Here is a 16073-nt window from a genome sequence, read left to right as displayed (position 1 = left end):
TAACAGGGACCTTTGTGGAGGACGCATAGCGCCAGTGAAACGATGCCTCACTGTCACAGATTACTTTTATTGGATGTTCTCAGAACGGAGTTCGACACAAGAATGTTACAACTCACGTCGAGTTTCTTCTCGTCGCGGGCTGTGCCTAGCAGTGGGAGGTGTATAGGCTGTTTATGTATATATTATTTAAGAAAGCTGATTAACGACAACTCCGATATAAATGTCCCAAAGACCGTGCAACGCATAGTTTAAGAAGTATCATCCATACATCAATCAAATCAAGACTTCTCACAAATAAATAAATAAACTATAATTCCTCAACTTTCCAGATTCGACAAAAGGGAAGAGGCGCAAGAGGCGATAGCGGCGCTAAACAACGTGATACCAGAGGGCGGCACTGAGCCACTCAGCGTCAAGGTACGTGGCGCCATCTCTTGGCGGCTTTCCGTAACACTTGGCATGATTTCAACCCACGTACCAATAAGAAAGAGGCGTTGGCGATAGTACACTTCACGCGGGAAAATACGTCGATTCACGGAGTGTAACGGGGAAGGCACGTACACGGCTTAATAAGAAATGACGTAAACCCGTTTGGATCGGATTGCTCGTAACGGTAACCAGTCCCTCTTTCTTAGAGATCCGTGTTTTGATCACAGATATAGAGAGATAATGGATTGGCTGCAGCATTTGAAAAATAGTAGAAGACATAAAACAAAAAAATTGTACGCGTAGTAGGTAATCTATCAGACGTATCTATTCTCTCTATATTTCTGTAATCTCCGCTTTATCAACAGGCTTCAAGCAAGCGATGTTGTGCGCATTTGGTTAGAGTGGGCGAACTAAACATGCTGTGTGCATTTCAATGTCATGCCGCTTAGTGAACAAAAGCTCTTACAAGCAATTTCATCGCTGCTGTGTCGCGGACAACGCGATTCTTTGACGTCTATAAGATCTGTACCGCGCTCGGCGACAAAATTATATTGATCAGAAAATAATGTTATTGGACATTTTTTTTTAAATGAGCACACAATATTTCGGTATACTACAGGTAATTTGGCACTGCTTACCTTACACAGGAACAGAATTCGCACCAGGATTTCGCCACGTATAAATTGACACCAGATCAAAAAAAATATGCATGTATTTGATTGGTCCTGCACGTCTCAAGTACTTAAAATGTTTCCTCTAATTTCCTTTCTCTTTCTCTCTTGAAATATAAAATGGCGTCTGCAATCTGTTCCGAGAGTTTGTCAAAGTTGCACTTATGACCAATGATTGCTTCTTTGAATTAAGGTCAGTTAAATTGTTTTATATGTCAACTAGCTCACAAGTTAACAGAGGTTGAGCTTGATCTAGTGAGGAGAAATACAATTTAATAGAAAGTACTTACGAAGTTTTTACTATTGCTCCAGGAGCGACCTTAAAGTTATTCGGTCGAATGAATTAAAAAAATCACTGCAAGCAACTTCGGCAAAATCTGCTGCACCAAAAACCACACAACTGTCCTGTACACTTATAGCATACCCAACATGGGTTAAGTATAACATGGGTGGGTTTTATATTCGCAGTAGCGGATCCAGTAAGGGTCGCCTTGCGAATGAAACAAGTTTATCCATGATCATTTCTTCACATGAATGATTCTGAAATCTGGGCCTAAAGCATCTGCGCCCACATTTGAGAAATCACCAAAGCTTTAATCCAGCTTCCATACTCCAGTGCTACTTAGGTACGCTACAGTTTCAAACGCCTTCTCAACCAAAATCCTGGATCCGCCGCTGTTCGTAACTCTCATCAGAAAAGCACCCGATTGGCTGGGCTGGGGTCTAAATTTGTTTGGTGCGTTGCAGTCGTGCGGGCGAAGCGCTGAAGCGATGATGCGTCTAACGCCTGCGTGTTCGCGCTCCCACAGCAGAAGTCGTCTCCACTCCGACACTATGGTGCGGGTTGACCCTTCTAAGCACGCTCTCTATGTTCTTCTAAGCTTACAACCTTTTTCTTTGCTGTAGTCTCGTTTTGTTTTGTCTTTGGGGCAGTGAGAATGGATGATAGATCTATATTTGTCTGCCTATTTTTGGGCGGTGTGTACTGATACTTCTTTGAAATGATTGTAATCCAACATGCTAACGTACGCGCATAAATGAATGCATTTTGAATTTGGAGGTTAAGATTACGATGCGGAAGTTCTGGGTTTTGGACTCCGCCTTCTGAAGTCTAACTTAAATTCAAATTGGGATACGGGGAACTGGTTTCCAGGTCCAGATATCGGATTTTAATTCTAAAGTCTGGTGTGGGTATTCTGGATTCGTACGAGTTTCAAATACAGAATCCAGTTTTCAGATTTTGGTGCTTGTGAATCAAAATCTTGTATGAGTTCTGCACAAAATATTCATAGCGTAATATAATAGTCTGTTTTGATTCTGTAGTCCGCTGTGACGAACTATTTTGGACTCGAATTCTTAGTTTTAAATCCAGTTTCAAGACTTTGGTACTTGTGAACCAAAATCTTGTATAATGTTCGGCAATAAAATATTAATAGCGTAATAGTTTGTTCTTTCTGCTGCTGATCCACTAAGCTTTTATGTTTTTGTTCTTTCACTATGATTAGTAGCTCATTTTATATTTTGGAATTGTTTTTAGTTGCTTCATGTCATTCTTTTAGCCATCCATAGTCGACCGCTACCCACAACCTAATCCCAACGGCCTGAACCAATTATGGTTTAATGTAGTACTTAGTATTTTTATTATCTGTTTATTTAATATCAATATTATCCTATGTATTTAATAAATTATTATGCTGATAATTTCATGTTCAGCTCTAGAGGGTTAAAACCACATCGAAGCAATTCGTCTGAAAAAGCAATATTGCTTTTTGATATTTCTTGGCATTGCGCACTTACTTTTATATGTGCGAATTTTAAATTGAGAAATTGTTTTTTAGATGAATTGCTGCGATGTTGCCTTTTTTCCCTCTGATATCTTAGTTACTTTACAAAACTTACCTATTTATATGTTTTTTTCTCTCTGCCCATTTTATCTATTTTTTTTATCACGTGGATAGCTACACATAGTTAAAGCATATGTTCGCTAAAGAGCAACATCGAAGAACGGCAAACTCGTTAACCGGCCATGAAGCATAGTATATAATTTATTTTTAGCTGGCGCTATTCAAAATTACTTTTTACTTTATCTGTGTTGCTTTCCCTATTATTATTAGTCTCATATATGATACTGTCATTAGTATTTTCATTCCTATTATTAGATCTAATAACATAAAATACACTATGCAAATATTTCATAAGTACATTATCATATACGTAATATTCTGGTTATCTAAGAAATTCTTCGGTTAATGTTATTAGTGAAGGAATTGGCTTTTGACAGGCAAGAATGGAGAATGCTACACCGACAAGAGCGTGGCTCTTAAATTAGTCATGAATGTTATTATACTGTAAAAATTAAGAATATTTTGGCGTGAGAGTAGGTGAACCGATATGCCTACCTACCTACTTATACTATAACTTGGAAAACCTCTGAAGCAAAACAGAATATACACATCACTTGCCATTGGAATCTGAAACCTCTTCATATTAAAATCTCTTACCGTGTGCCGCTTTACCGCGTAAGTGCGAGCGAGACAGACAATCCGCGCGCGCATACCGCCCCCTGTTACTCCTTAGCGACTTACGGCCATTTAAACTAATGCAAGACCCAGGGACGTCGGCGCCCGATACGAAATGGTCCGGGCGGAGAGTTACCATTAAATAAAAGAAAAAACTTTATTTCACATTTTTTTTAGTTACATGGTGGCCGAGACTTCCCATTAATTAATCCTAGGATACTTGTGGCGGGAATGTCTCGCAATTCCCAAGGGGTAGGTACAGTTTGTGAGTTAAATAATAACAAGTATGACTTCTATATTCTTCTTTATGTTATTTAATTTTATTCTATGGTATTACTATTGTGCACTTCTACATTTGACCAGAATATTATGTAACACATTTAAACTATATCAATGTATAGCTAAATCCGTAACCTATATTGTCTGGTCCATTGAACTGTTCCCCCGCGTGCCCAGTGCGCGGAGTGGGGCCCGGAGGCGGCGCTGTCCCGCTTCGCGCCGACGTCGGCGCCTGCGCCCGCGCCGCTCTTCTCACGCTCGCAGAGCCGCGGACGACTGCATTCCGACACTATGGTGCGGGTTCTGTTCCTGACTCGGTCGTGGAAGTTACTTCGCTTCGTTTTTTGTTTGCATTTGGCTACTGGTTTAAGGCTTTATTACACTACCCTGAAAGCAAGACGATCCGTGCTTCGCAAGGCACGTTAATCCGGTCCCTGTTACTACTAATCCCAGTTACGGTTACAATTTTACCTAAATAAACTTTTTTTTATTATTATTTTACGTATTGATGTGAGTAGTCGTTACATGAATCATGTCAGGGGCCTTTGGCGGCTCAATAATAATCAGGGTAAACACGAAATTACTATGGAATTTGTATGAAAAAGCATACTGTGACGTCATAGCAAAACGTGATAAAATGTCGGACTTATTAAGTTTTTCTTGTTTAAAATTCATAAATAACTTAAATACTTAGAAAAAAGAAAATGCTTTTCGTTAGTATTAGATCTGTCTTTATTTAGTATTCAGAATTTCATAATTCATCTTGAAGTAAGTACACGACCCTATTCCATTTGATATTAATTCAGAATCACCCCGGTACGGTCTCACTGACATCCTGTACCTATAGTGACGTAAACTCCTTTGACGATGAAGAGAATTTGACAAACGTTTGAGGCGGTTATGTTCATTTTCCGTTTGGGAGTTCTTTTTAGTAGATTACGTATAATTTAAGTTTGAATTTTAGGTGTTTGGGGGTTTTTTTCTTAAAAATGTTTAGATGTCGGTTTTTAAATTTCGAAGCTTTACGTTCCTCGTTTTTTATTTGTTAATTTACGCAGGATTTTTATGTACTTTTCTAGAAAAAATTGCCAATGTTTAATTCGTTAAATATTTATACCTAATTATTACTTCTCATCAAAAACCGAAACCACTTCGATTTTTTCCTTAACGAAACACGAGTTTAGTCAGTTTAGTTATTTTTTAAATTCCTAGTACTCGTATTTAATACTTTTCTGATGTTACTTACGAAACCTTGCAAGGTGCTTTTTTTGATGAGAAGTGTATTCCTTTTTTCTTCTTCTTATACATTGTTTTCTATAAATTACAGTAGCTTTGTATGTTTTTGGACGAAACACATTCTTTTTTGAATTGCACCGTGTAAATATATTATAAAAATAAATATATTTTATTAACCATATTTATAGATTTTAGTATAGTCAGTGCCCTAACATAAAAATCCTTTTTCATACGCCAGACACTCCATATAAAAATGTAATGAGGATATAAACTAGAAGTACAAATGTAGGTGGCAGGACTGTTGAGTGTTCCTAAATTTCGACATTTCTCCATACTGTCCAGCTAAAATTCGTGATTTTATTTTATAAAGGTACATACAACATTACAGTGTAACCCAATGCGCTCTATGACGAGAAAAACAATATAAAAACTAATACAACAAAAAAATAAACAATGAATAACATGAAAAACACTAAAAAAATACAATTTCAAAATTAAATGGTAAAATATCACACAAAAAATAAAAATAATAATGGAAAAAACAAAACAGTAAATCATTAATAAATCTTCTCGCAAAAAGCCAAACACTCTCTCCATACACTCCACCATCTATCAGCGAACACATCACAATGTGGTGTCGATTCCAAAAGTTCCAACATCGCGGAGAGGAAACGTAAATTGCTATAAAATGTGGAACAATGAGAAGTGTGAAAAAGAAAATCAGCCAGTTTGAAAATGGAAGGTTTGATTGAAAACAAGTAATTTCTCCTTTCCGATCTTTAGGGAATAAATATAACACTATGATTTTGCAGTTAAACGCCGCGTTATAGTGTAAAATATAACCAGAACAATATGTTTGTTTATTCATATAGTATGGGGAACTCATTCCGATATCAAAAACATAAACAAGCGGCAAAGAAAGAGGGTAGACAGATATGTCTGCCCGTAGAAAATTATGGATCTACCTACTCCACTCCAATCTCATCAGTCGTCCCGTGATCATGGCACTTGCAACAGTGTCGAAATATCGGGAGTCTCATATCCCCATTTAAATGCGGTAAGAACCCGTTATTATGTGCTTTAAGTATGGGGAACTGTCAAAATTTAAGAACACTCAACATTAGCGGCACCTGATTGGAGAAATAGGCATTTTTTATCCTAATTGTTACCGTGGGTCGCTACCGTGTAAGAGCGAGATAGAAAGACAGTCCACGCGCGCTTCCTCTTTCTCCTTAGCGGCTTACGGCCATTTAGAGTAAAGTAGGTAAAGGTCAGTGGCACCCGATACGAATTGATGCGGTGCGGGGTGTTACCATTCTACAATACAATACATACATACATAAACAGCCTATATACGTCCCACTGATGGGCACAGGCCACCCCTCAATCAACCGGAGGGGTTATGGAGCATACTCCACCACGCTGCTCCACTGCGGGTTGGTGGAGACAATGCAATACAAATACACTTTATTGCACCAAAATAAAAAGAAATAATTACAAAAAGACTCTTAACTAAGTACATGGCAAATGGCGGCCTTATCGTTTGTTCTATACGTAATATTACTCTTTAATCTATGTCACTCCTTACCTACAACACCCCCCCCTTATGGATGGATAAGAGTTATGCCCCCCTTCCGGTTGATTGAGGGGAGACATGCCCAGCACTGGGACGTATATAAGCTATTTATGTTTACGTTTCGTTCGTTTATTAGGTACGTTGGAATTCTATAGTCTCTGCTTACGCGCCGGTGGGAAATAGGCGTGAGTTTATGTATGTAGTGTGTACCTCCACACCTATGTTATATACATATCTATGTCATATGCCATATCCATAGGCAGACAATAAACGACTATCTTAGAAGTGACACGTCTCTTATTTAACACCACAACTCCGGCGTCCCACAGTGCATGGCGACCCTGCCAGTTTTGCCTTATGGCGGCGCTGCGCACGAGTTAGAAAAGGAGGGAAATGTGCAAGTGTGAAAAACTATAAATAAACAATGATCATAAAATGATAAAACTAAACTTATAAAATGAATATGGGACCCACAAAGAACAATTTAAAAATATGGCGCCCTTAAAATTAATAAGACATATGTTAGTGCACAGACTGTACTAATTCAGAGTGTACAAAACATTATCTTTGATGATCACTTGGTGTTTCCAGGTGGCCGAGGAACATGGGAAGCAGAAAGCTGCGTACTACGCAGGTTGGGCGGCGGGGTTTCATCATAATCGAGGTGAGTTACTTTTTTATGAATTACTCCTTGTAATAATTGAAGCAGGGTAGCTCAACTTGGTAAAGAATAGTCGTACTGTCATAAATAATACCATGTACCCACTTTAGAACCCTGTCGCACCATCATATTTGACATTTAATGAGACTTACGGTTTAATTTGTCAAAAAAGATAATGTGACATGGTTTCAAAGTGTATACAGCTCTTAAACTTGTGCCGTCCTTCATTTACAATACGTGAAAGAAAGAGATAGAGCTAGTTTTAATCCTGTCAAATTAAGTTAGTTGCCATCGACCAATCGACTCCATTTATTTCTGGTCCAATTTGTTTGGTTAACGTTATTGGACCAGGGGTAACTTAAACCAATATGTATCTTATTTTTCTACCAATGTCCAAAATTTGCGCACGCTGCCATGGATAGCTTCTCTCCACCATCTGCCACAAAGGCATCACAGCTTGGACCAACTGGACATGATCCATCGGCAAGATTACCCGACCAGCTACAGTGGTAACCTCTACGGCGGCCAATCACGGTTCCTCCGCCGCGACTTCTACAACCAGTCCTCTTATATGAGCCACCATCGCCCGTTTTGAAAAGGGGTATACTGCAAGAAGTTCCGTTTAACCGATTCGAGGATATAGACGGAGGACAATAGTAGTGCTATGTGATAGTGTAAGAGTTGGGTGTTGCGGGGTCTTACAAGAGAATGACTAAGGGAAATTCGTATTTATTTTGTACCTGGTCATGGGAAGAATTGTGTTTTTCTTAGGAAGAATTGTGTATTTATTCGTCTATTTCTGATTCTACAATCGGCCTGTTTCCAACTAGTCAAATCAGTTACTTTTTACTAAATGTCAAAACACAAAATTACAATGGAATTTGTACGGAAAAACTGACAATGACGTCATAGAAAAATGTGATAAAATGTCGGACATATTATCATGTTTTTTTTCTTGATTAAAAATCATAAATAAGTTAAATTGAAAAAAGAAAATGGTTTTCGTTATTTTAAGACCTGCCTTTATTTAGTAATCAGAATTTCATGATTTATCTTGAACCTAGAACACGACCCAATTCGATAATGTGTACAGCATTAATTTGTATAGCATTTTTTATGACATTATTAGTTACTCAATTGGACGAGTAGAATACCTCTGATATCTCTGGCCGCCTATTTCAAATGTGTGTATGGAGTTTACAGTATGACGTCATGATGATGCAAAGAAGAAAAATGTAAAACAGTTGTTAGTGGCGCCATCTTTAATATTAAAAATGCCTAGCGGGAAACCTACTCTGATCTGTCACACACAATCTAGATTCAGAAGGGACGTCAGTGTACCATATTAAGTTTTATAATCTGTGGAATTTATGCTCTAATAGAAAAAATCTGTCTAGCTTAAGACCTGAACTATAACATTCTTCAACATTCTATGCCTAGTAATGCAGACAATAATTTCCGTAAGATTTGTGTAACAGTATAATAACCAAAATTTTTATAGAAAAAATATTCATTTAATTGAACAAAAAAAGTAAAAAACCGTTGAAAAATACAAAAATATGATTTCCAACGTCCAAAACTAGGTCGTCGATCAAGTGTGCTTCAATGCTCAGTGTTCAATGTTAACTTGTAGAAAGTTCTAGAATAAGATCTCGCAACACCTAATGTGTCTATATGAATATTTTGCGCTTTTTTTCCCTGTCCACTGTTACTCTCCAAAGCTTCGTCTGTATAACTAAGATTTAAGATATAAACGATGAAACGAACGGTACCCGTGGTGTTGCCAATTTTGTGAATACTTTTTGAAATAAAAAAGTATTATTCTTCCTTTGCTCGTAAAAAAGGAAATAAAAATATAAAATAATGCTTATTATAAATTACTTTTAAACACAAGTGTGTTAGCTGTGATGGAAATTATTAAAAAAGTTACGTAAATTATAGTTAATATTGTGTTATGAACAAAAATTGTTCACAAAAATGTGTAAAGTTAACGACTGAGGGAAGAGATGTTAAAAGATAACGATAATTTGAGTGTTCGAATGTTTGTCAATAAAAGTTAACAGTTGTTCAATGCTTTTTCGTGCTGAGCTAAAAACATTGACATTCGCTTGTAGATCTGAAGTAAAGTGAATGTACCTTAGGTCAATTAATTTTTCGTCTAGTAATCGAAGATGTCAACGAATAATGTAGGCGTAGCTTGAAAATGTACGAAAAAAAGCTTTAAAAACGTTTGTATTCAATTAATTTTCGCTTAACTCTCCTATTTTTATTATTTCTAAGTCGGAGTTTAGTTATACGTCCCTCTTTTTCTGGACTCAACGAGCGAGAAAATTTTTAAAACAACCTACTTAGCTCAATACGAAAAAGCAAAACCTCTATCCTTAACTTTAAATTAAAACTAAGGGACCCTGTCTCAGCACAAAACCCACTGTTATAGAGTTCTAGGATTTTCCAGAATCTTCTAGATTTCATAGAAGTCTTGTAGCGTTTTGTGCACTAAATACGGTAACAATAGAACGTATTTTCAATTGCAGTATGTATTAAAATTCAAATATCAATGTGCTATTTTTAATTTCAAATTGTTCCTTAAAGTTGTGTACTATTTTGTAATATGTGTCGATAATAGTTAAATATCACTATTAAAATATCGGTGTACAATATCAGTAGCAGAATCGATTAATAACATAAGTTGTGCAATGGTCAATTTCATTAATTTATATTGCTATTCTTTTGGCTACTGTGTGCAAGAATTATCAACAAATTAGTGTACAAAACTAGGCAAATAATGCGAAGGGCTTAATAAATCGGTTCTAACATTATGAATAATGGTAATTTTAAAATAAACCCTATGTATGGAAGAAATGGTGAATGATCCTATTGCGTATCGTCTGAGATACATAATATGTAATACTTTAGTATAGTACAACACTTACAAAACTGGATATTCTTATTTATTACGTTTAAGCCTAAAAATTATAAAACTGTAACTCTCTTTTAAAATTGCTGTGTCTAATCCGGGTCCGTGTGTTACTAACCTTATGTTACCAACCTTCTACCATGTCGAACGCAATAAATGATTACGACAACTAAGAAGTTATGGTATAAAAAAGTTTAGAATTTGATTGTTTTTCGTCTTAGCAATACATAGCTTTGTCAACTTTAAATTACTTAAACAATCACAAAAGAGGATTTTAAAGTCTGAAAGTTGGTCCCTTCGATACATATAAACGTAGTGACAGTAACAGATTACATTTTTCTTTAAGAACTAATTAGGTCTGTAATGAATACGGGCAAAAGGAAATGGCTCAGCTTGTGCTGTGATGGAGCCATGCTGTGGCAACATTTAGCGCTGGTTTTCAGCCGTATTGACAGTTCTTGCACAACGTAGCCAATTAAAACTCATATCTTAGAATTACAAAGGCATTTACAAGTGTTCTTCCAAATATCTTTGATTTAAGCTGCATGTCCACTGGAGTTGAATCGGAGCGATTGGACCGTACTGAGCGTCGGCGTTTACGAATTGAAAAAAATGAGTTGCCTTAGCTAGCATCCGACCGTAACATGGTTTTTTGGTCATGGCTATTTTCGATTATCAGTTTCGGTCGAAACCGAAACTTCCATTAAGTAATTCATTTGTATATTTTTTAAGTTACTTATCGTTTTAACTAGTATCTAATAAAAATACTCTAAACCGGTGAACGTGTATGAAGATTTTGATGAGAAGGGAAGAGAAAGTGGTTTGTTCAATTTTTAGTAAGTGCAATTCCGTGATCTCTACCCACCCAGATGAGAAATAGTGATTATTAGTAAGTAAAGGGCAAATTTTACTTCTTTCACTTCGCGAGTCGCTTCTGAAGGCACGAAAGTTTACTATCATAGTTTCAGTTTCGGTCGCAGTTTCAGCGGATGTTCTGCCGGAGCCGAATTTTAAATCGAAAGTTCAATCGGACACTAGTTTTAGCAACGTCTTACGCGGATTTATCGATATAGTGAATGCAGTTCTATAGGAATCAATTCAAAGAAATCCTGACGCGACTTCTGCTACAATTCCGCTCTTGTGAACGTGCAGTTTGACACATGTAAAAATTGCCTTGTAATTCTGTGAAATGGGACACTATATGTATACATGTATCGGCTTATGAAACATATGCTCAATAGTATTAAATGTCTGTTAACAAAGTTATTGTAGCTATACGTATCACTACTATTTGTTGACTAGGCAGGTGGTTTTTTACCGGCGAGAGTGACCAAGGTGAAATGAGTTAGTCATTTAAAAGTATTCAAATTGTATTCATAAACCTTGGATAATCTGTTAATACATATTCCACAGATAGCAAATTCTTTTGCCACGTTTCGGCAAGTCGACTTCCAAAGGATCAAGTCGTCGACATGAAGAACGGAATTCATCCCAATTTTGTTCTACCGAAGACTTGAGACATCTCATACATTTTAACATAGCATTAATACTTCGGTAGTCCTCGCCGGGAAAAAACATCTGAATGTGTACATTCGTTATTTCGATACGGTAAAATAGATCAGTCTATTAGGAAAAATAAAAACTCAAAAAATAAACATTTTATTGTGACTTAAGTCCGGTTAAATAGTATTGGCATTTCAAAATTTTACAGTTTTTGTCAACGTGATTTTTCCCTCAGGTATTTTCTTTGAACGTTGTCTTGCGTTAGGGGTCTGCTTCATAGAATTATAAGCGAACCTTGTAACGGAAATGTACCGGAGCGGGAAGCGGGGGTTTGTTCTGAAATCGCCAATCGCCGCATTATGGCCTTAGAACATTACAAAAAGTCCCGCCCTCGCCACGCTCCCGGCTTTAGCTTACAATTTTATGCATCGGGCCCCTATTAAGCTTCCTCCTGAAGATATTTACTATATACAGATTAAGCTATTGGATGTATTACAATAACAGAATGTATAAATAGTTGATTTCAATGTATTGGTGTTAGTTTCGTGCATTATTGGAAGACTGAGTCGCGTCGTATGCGTGTTGTACTTAGTTCAAATGACGATTTGGTTTTTATACATGCGATTATTGTCAGTGAAAACATGAACTAACTAATATACTGCGAAAAATAGAGGGCACCTCGAAGCGAGAATTTGTACTAATGAGGTACTAACTGTCAAAGTGTTCATAATGATACAATACACTGCCACTAGATGGCACTTATTTCCATACGTAAGCTTATACGGTTAGCGACATCTAGTTACTCTATGGCTAAATAGAGTAACAACGGTCCGTACCCATACTTCAAATGAAGTCGGTAAAAAAGGTCGCGAGTGGCGAGCTTTGGTACTAAATTTAAAATGTATGAAAGGGTCAGGTTAATGGTGGGCGTAAGTAAAATCTGATTATCTTTTTTCTGGTTCCTGGTTGTCCAATCTATAAAGTGATACATTTTTTTCGGACGCTGGAAATATGTAAAAACTAATATTAATTCACTACGTATGTCTTTAAAGCATTCCGAAACGAAGTTATAAAAATCAATGGGAAATCTTTTAGTCAAGTGATAACTATAGGTAATTATTTCGGTTTCGCACCCACAGACCTTCCAACCAACCCAAACCAACTTTCCTTGAGAACCGTCAGTTTTATTTATAAAGTATGACATAAACCAGCCTCTTTGTCTACAATACGCATGCGTTGTGACAGCAGTCGTTACAGCGACAATATACAGCGGTGATTCGAATGTTCAGTAGTTTTGGAGTCTACGAGTGTTGTTGTCAGACTGGCCGTTAATATACTTCCCTGTGTGATGGGCATTTAGGAGAGAATACAAAGAAAGAGTGGACTTAGCTGCTTTGTCCTGATAACTTTTAATAAGTCAACAAGGTCTTTAAAGGGGTGGTCTCCCTTAATCTTTAAAGCTTTAATCGAATACGCGAAACAGGTGTTCTGGGTACCGTAATCTTACAACTTGGCATATATCTCAACCAGGTAAAGCGGTCTATCTAGGCACTACCCTTCAACAACTGGAGGGAGTATAGAGCGCACTCCACCGTGATGCGACTTGCGATTTTTTGCGTTATTGCTCACGGTCTTTTGCGAATAAACAAGACATAATACTGGTGTGCAATCCTGTTGATTGACGCGACTCCAGTAGTATGTTGTATCAAGAGTTATATCAGGATCCAACTCATCTTGTTATCGGTTATCACGCTAGAGGACAACCTAGTCAAATAATATACTTTAGTTGAAATTACGAAACGTCCAAATGATACATTTCCATGAACTATGTGTAGAAATACACACGTGTGACGTCATCAATAAACGTGGTTAAACGTCGTACTTTTTGTTATGTTATTCTTAATTTAAATTCGGGAACTAGTCAAAAAGAAAAATGAGTTTTATTTTTAATCAGCTTAGCATTTTATAATTTATCTCTGACCCAGTCATCTAGTCTTTTCCACGGGTTATACGTAGCATAGGTATACTAATTTAGGAAACAGGAAGTATGATAATCATAGATCTGTCTGTCTGTTTACTATCCTAATGCCCATCACGACCATTCTCGTCCCTTCTTAGGTTAGTATTGAAACTATATTATACTGTATTCTATAACGAGAATGTAGTGTTTAATATATTATGAAAGTTCAGTGAAGGCGTCCACATTTGTCGTTGATTTTTTATTATAATGTAGAACATATAAGCTCATTGTGTATGAGGATGCTTCTAGAATGATCTAATATCCCTAGAGACATGAAAACTCCCTTTCATAATAGGGTCTACTTACTTATAAGGTTTTGGTAGGTAGCAGTCTCCAGAACCGACTGCCTTCCAACTCTAAGAAATACGTATTCCCGAGCGTTATCTCGTCGCAGGGTCCGCTTACCTAGCCAGTAGATGTGACAGGGCCAGTTTTTTTACAGAAGCGACTGCTTGTCTAACCTTCCGACCCGCGAAGGAAAATCCAGGCTGGGAAATCTCTCTATCTCATAGAAAAGTTTTCTAGAAGGAATCTTTATACATTAAAAATTGTGCTCCATTTTAGATTTAGGGTCTGCATGGATGTCTTCACTGAATAGGACGGTAGGTATAGAATGCTAGAGCTAGTTTCCAAATGTGAATTGTGCCTAATAAAGTGTTATTTGTAAGACTCGAAGTTCATCGGAATTATGGCATTTTAAACCTTGTTGAATCGATTACGAAGTGCATGATCATAAATTAAATAATAAAAATGGTGTAAAAAAAATCAAAGAGTTTGGATGTGGAATGGCAAGTTAGTAGGGAATGTTCTATAAATTGAAAAAAAAAGTTCAAGTGTAGATTGATATGAAGTGAATGTAAGAATGTATTCTAGAAGACGAATGTATAACTTGTGATGAGGATGTTGGGTAAATCGGTATTTTATTTAAATAAATTAAGTACAAATAGATGGGATGGAAACGAGAAACCTCGGTGAAGCGCGGATACTTAGTTCATTTTGTGATGGATGTTCCATAAAATAATAAATATAATATATATATATATATATTAATAATTAAATTTATAATATATATATTATTAAATATTGTAATATATATAGTCGTGACTCTCGAGGGACTCGTGAGCTTATGTTGAATGTATGTGGGAAGATGTGGGACGGAGAAAGCAAAGAATTTATTTAAAAAACGAGACAAAATTAGTTACAAACAGTTAGTCAATCACATTCCTTGCTAACTTGTCAGTGTTGTAATATTGTTTTTGTTATGAATAAACGAAAATAATGTTTAGAAAGAATTGTTTATAGTTAAGTAAAGTTTAAATTACGCAATTAATCCCTGATTTAAGTATAATAATATGTTTGAAACATTTGTTGTTGCCTTATCAAGCTTTCAGTCACTGGTAGCAAAACCTACCAAAACGATTATCAAGTAGTTGGATTGTAATATTTATTTTTTATTATAAATTTAAGAATAATCAAATGATACAAGGAGATCATCGGATTTCGGCCCAGAAGTCAAAGTGCCGGCCAAAAAATAATTTTACTATATTCCGTTAGATCTTATCCGTCTGAGTATTTATTACTATGGCACCAAAGCTGTAGGGTCAATATCTTCGGTTTTATTCAAATTAAAAGAACTGTATTTTTCATACATTTTTGGTGAAAATATGAAGTGCCGGCCAAGTAACAATAATGGTATATGTCCTAAGAACTTATCCGTCTGAGCATTTATTACTATGGCACCAAAGCTGTAGCATCAATATTTTCGGTTTAATTCGAATTAAAAAAAAATCATACATTTTGGTGAAAATGTGAAGTGCCGGCCAAGAAACAATATTGGTATATCCCGTTAAAACTTATCCATTTGACCATTTATTATTATGGCACCCAACGTCTATGACCATTATTTTGACTTTTTTTGGACTTTACGTTTTAGTTTCTATGTGAAAAGTGCCGGTCAGCAAAAAACACATGTCAAAACTATCGAGAAGATACCTGTAAACATTATTCACTATGACAATAAACGTGTATGACCATTAGTTTGGCTGTTGTAGGATTTTTTAAATCTCGATTTTTGATTTATTTTGTTATAAAATAAAATATGACAGGCGCGTTATTTAAAGGATCGTCAGAATGTTTATTACTGTGCCATTAAACGTCTATGACCACTATTTTGAACTCAATTAGATTTCCCAAAAATCTGGAGTTTTCATAGATACCTACACTGGCGAAAAAAGTTTTATCTGTAGATAATGCAGGTAAAGG

At 36.3% G+C, this 16073-nt stretch overlaps 1 protein-coding gene across 1 annotated transcript in view; it reads left to right on the top strand.

Moving 5' to 3' along the window:
- LOC126376030 (sex-lethal homolog) overlaps positions 1-16073 on the top strand; it is a 39190-nt gene that overhangs the window by 15614 nt on the left and 7503 nt on the right. Inside the window, exons 6-7 of the mRNA XM_050023187.1 lie at positions 330-417; positions 7302-7374. Coding sequence (XP_049879144.1) covers positions 330-417; positions 7302-7374 — 161 coding nt within the window. The remainder of the gene's footprint in view (positions 1-329; positions 418-7301; positions 7375-16073) is intronic.

Source organism: Pectinophora gossypiella, chromosome 20, assembly GCF_024362695.1.
Source record: "Pectinophora gossypiella chromosome 20, ilPecGoss1.1, whole genome shotgun sequence".
Taxonomy (NCBI): Eukaryota; Metazoa; Arthropoda; class Insecta; order Lepidoptera; family Gelechiidae; genus Pectinophora; species Pectinophora gossypiella.
Note: the sequence above shows the minus strand (reverse complement) of the source record. Positions and strands in the feature narration are given on the sequence as shown.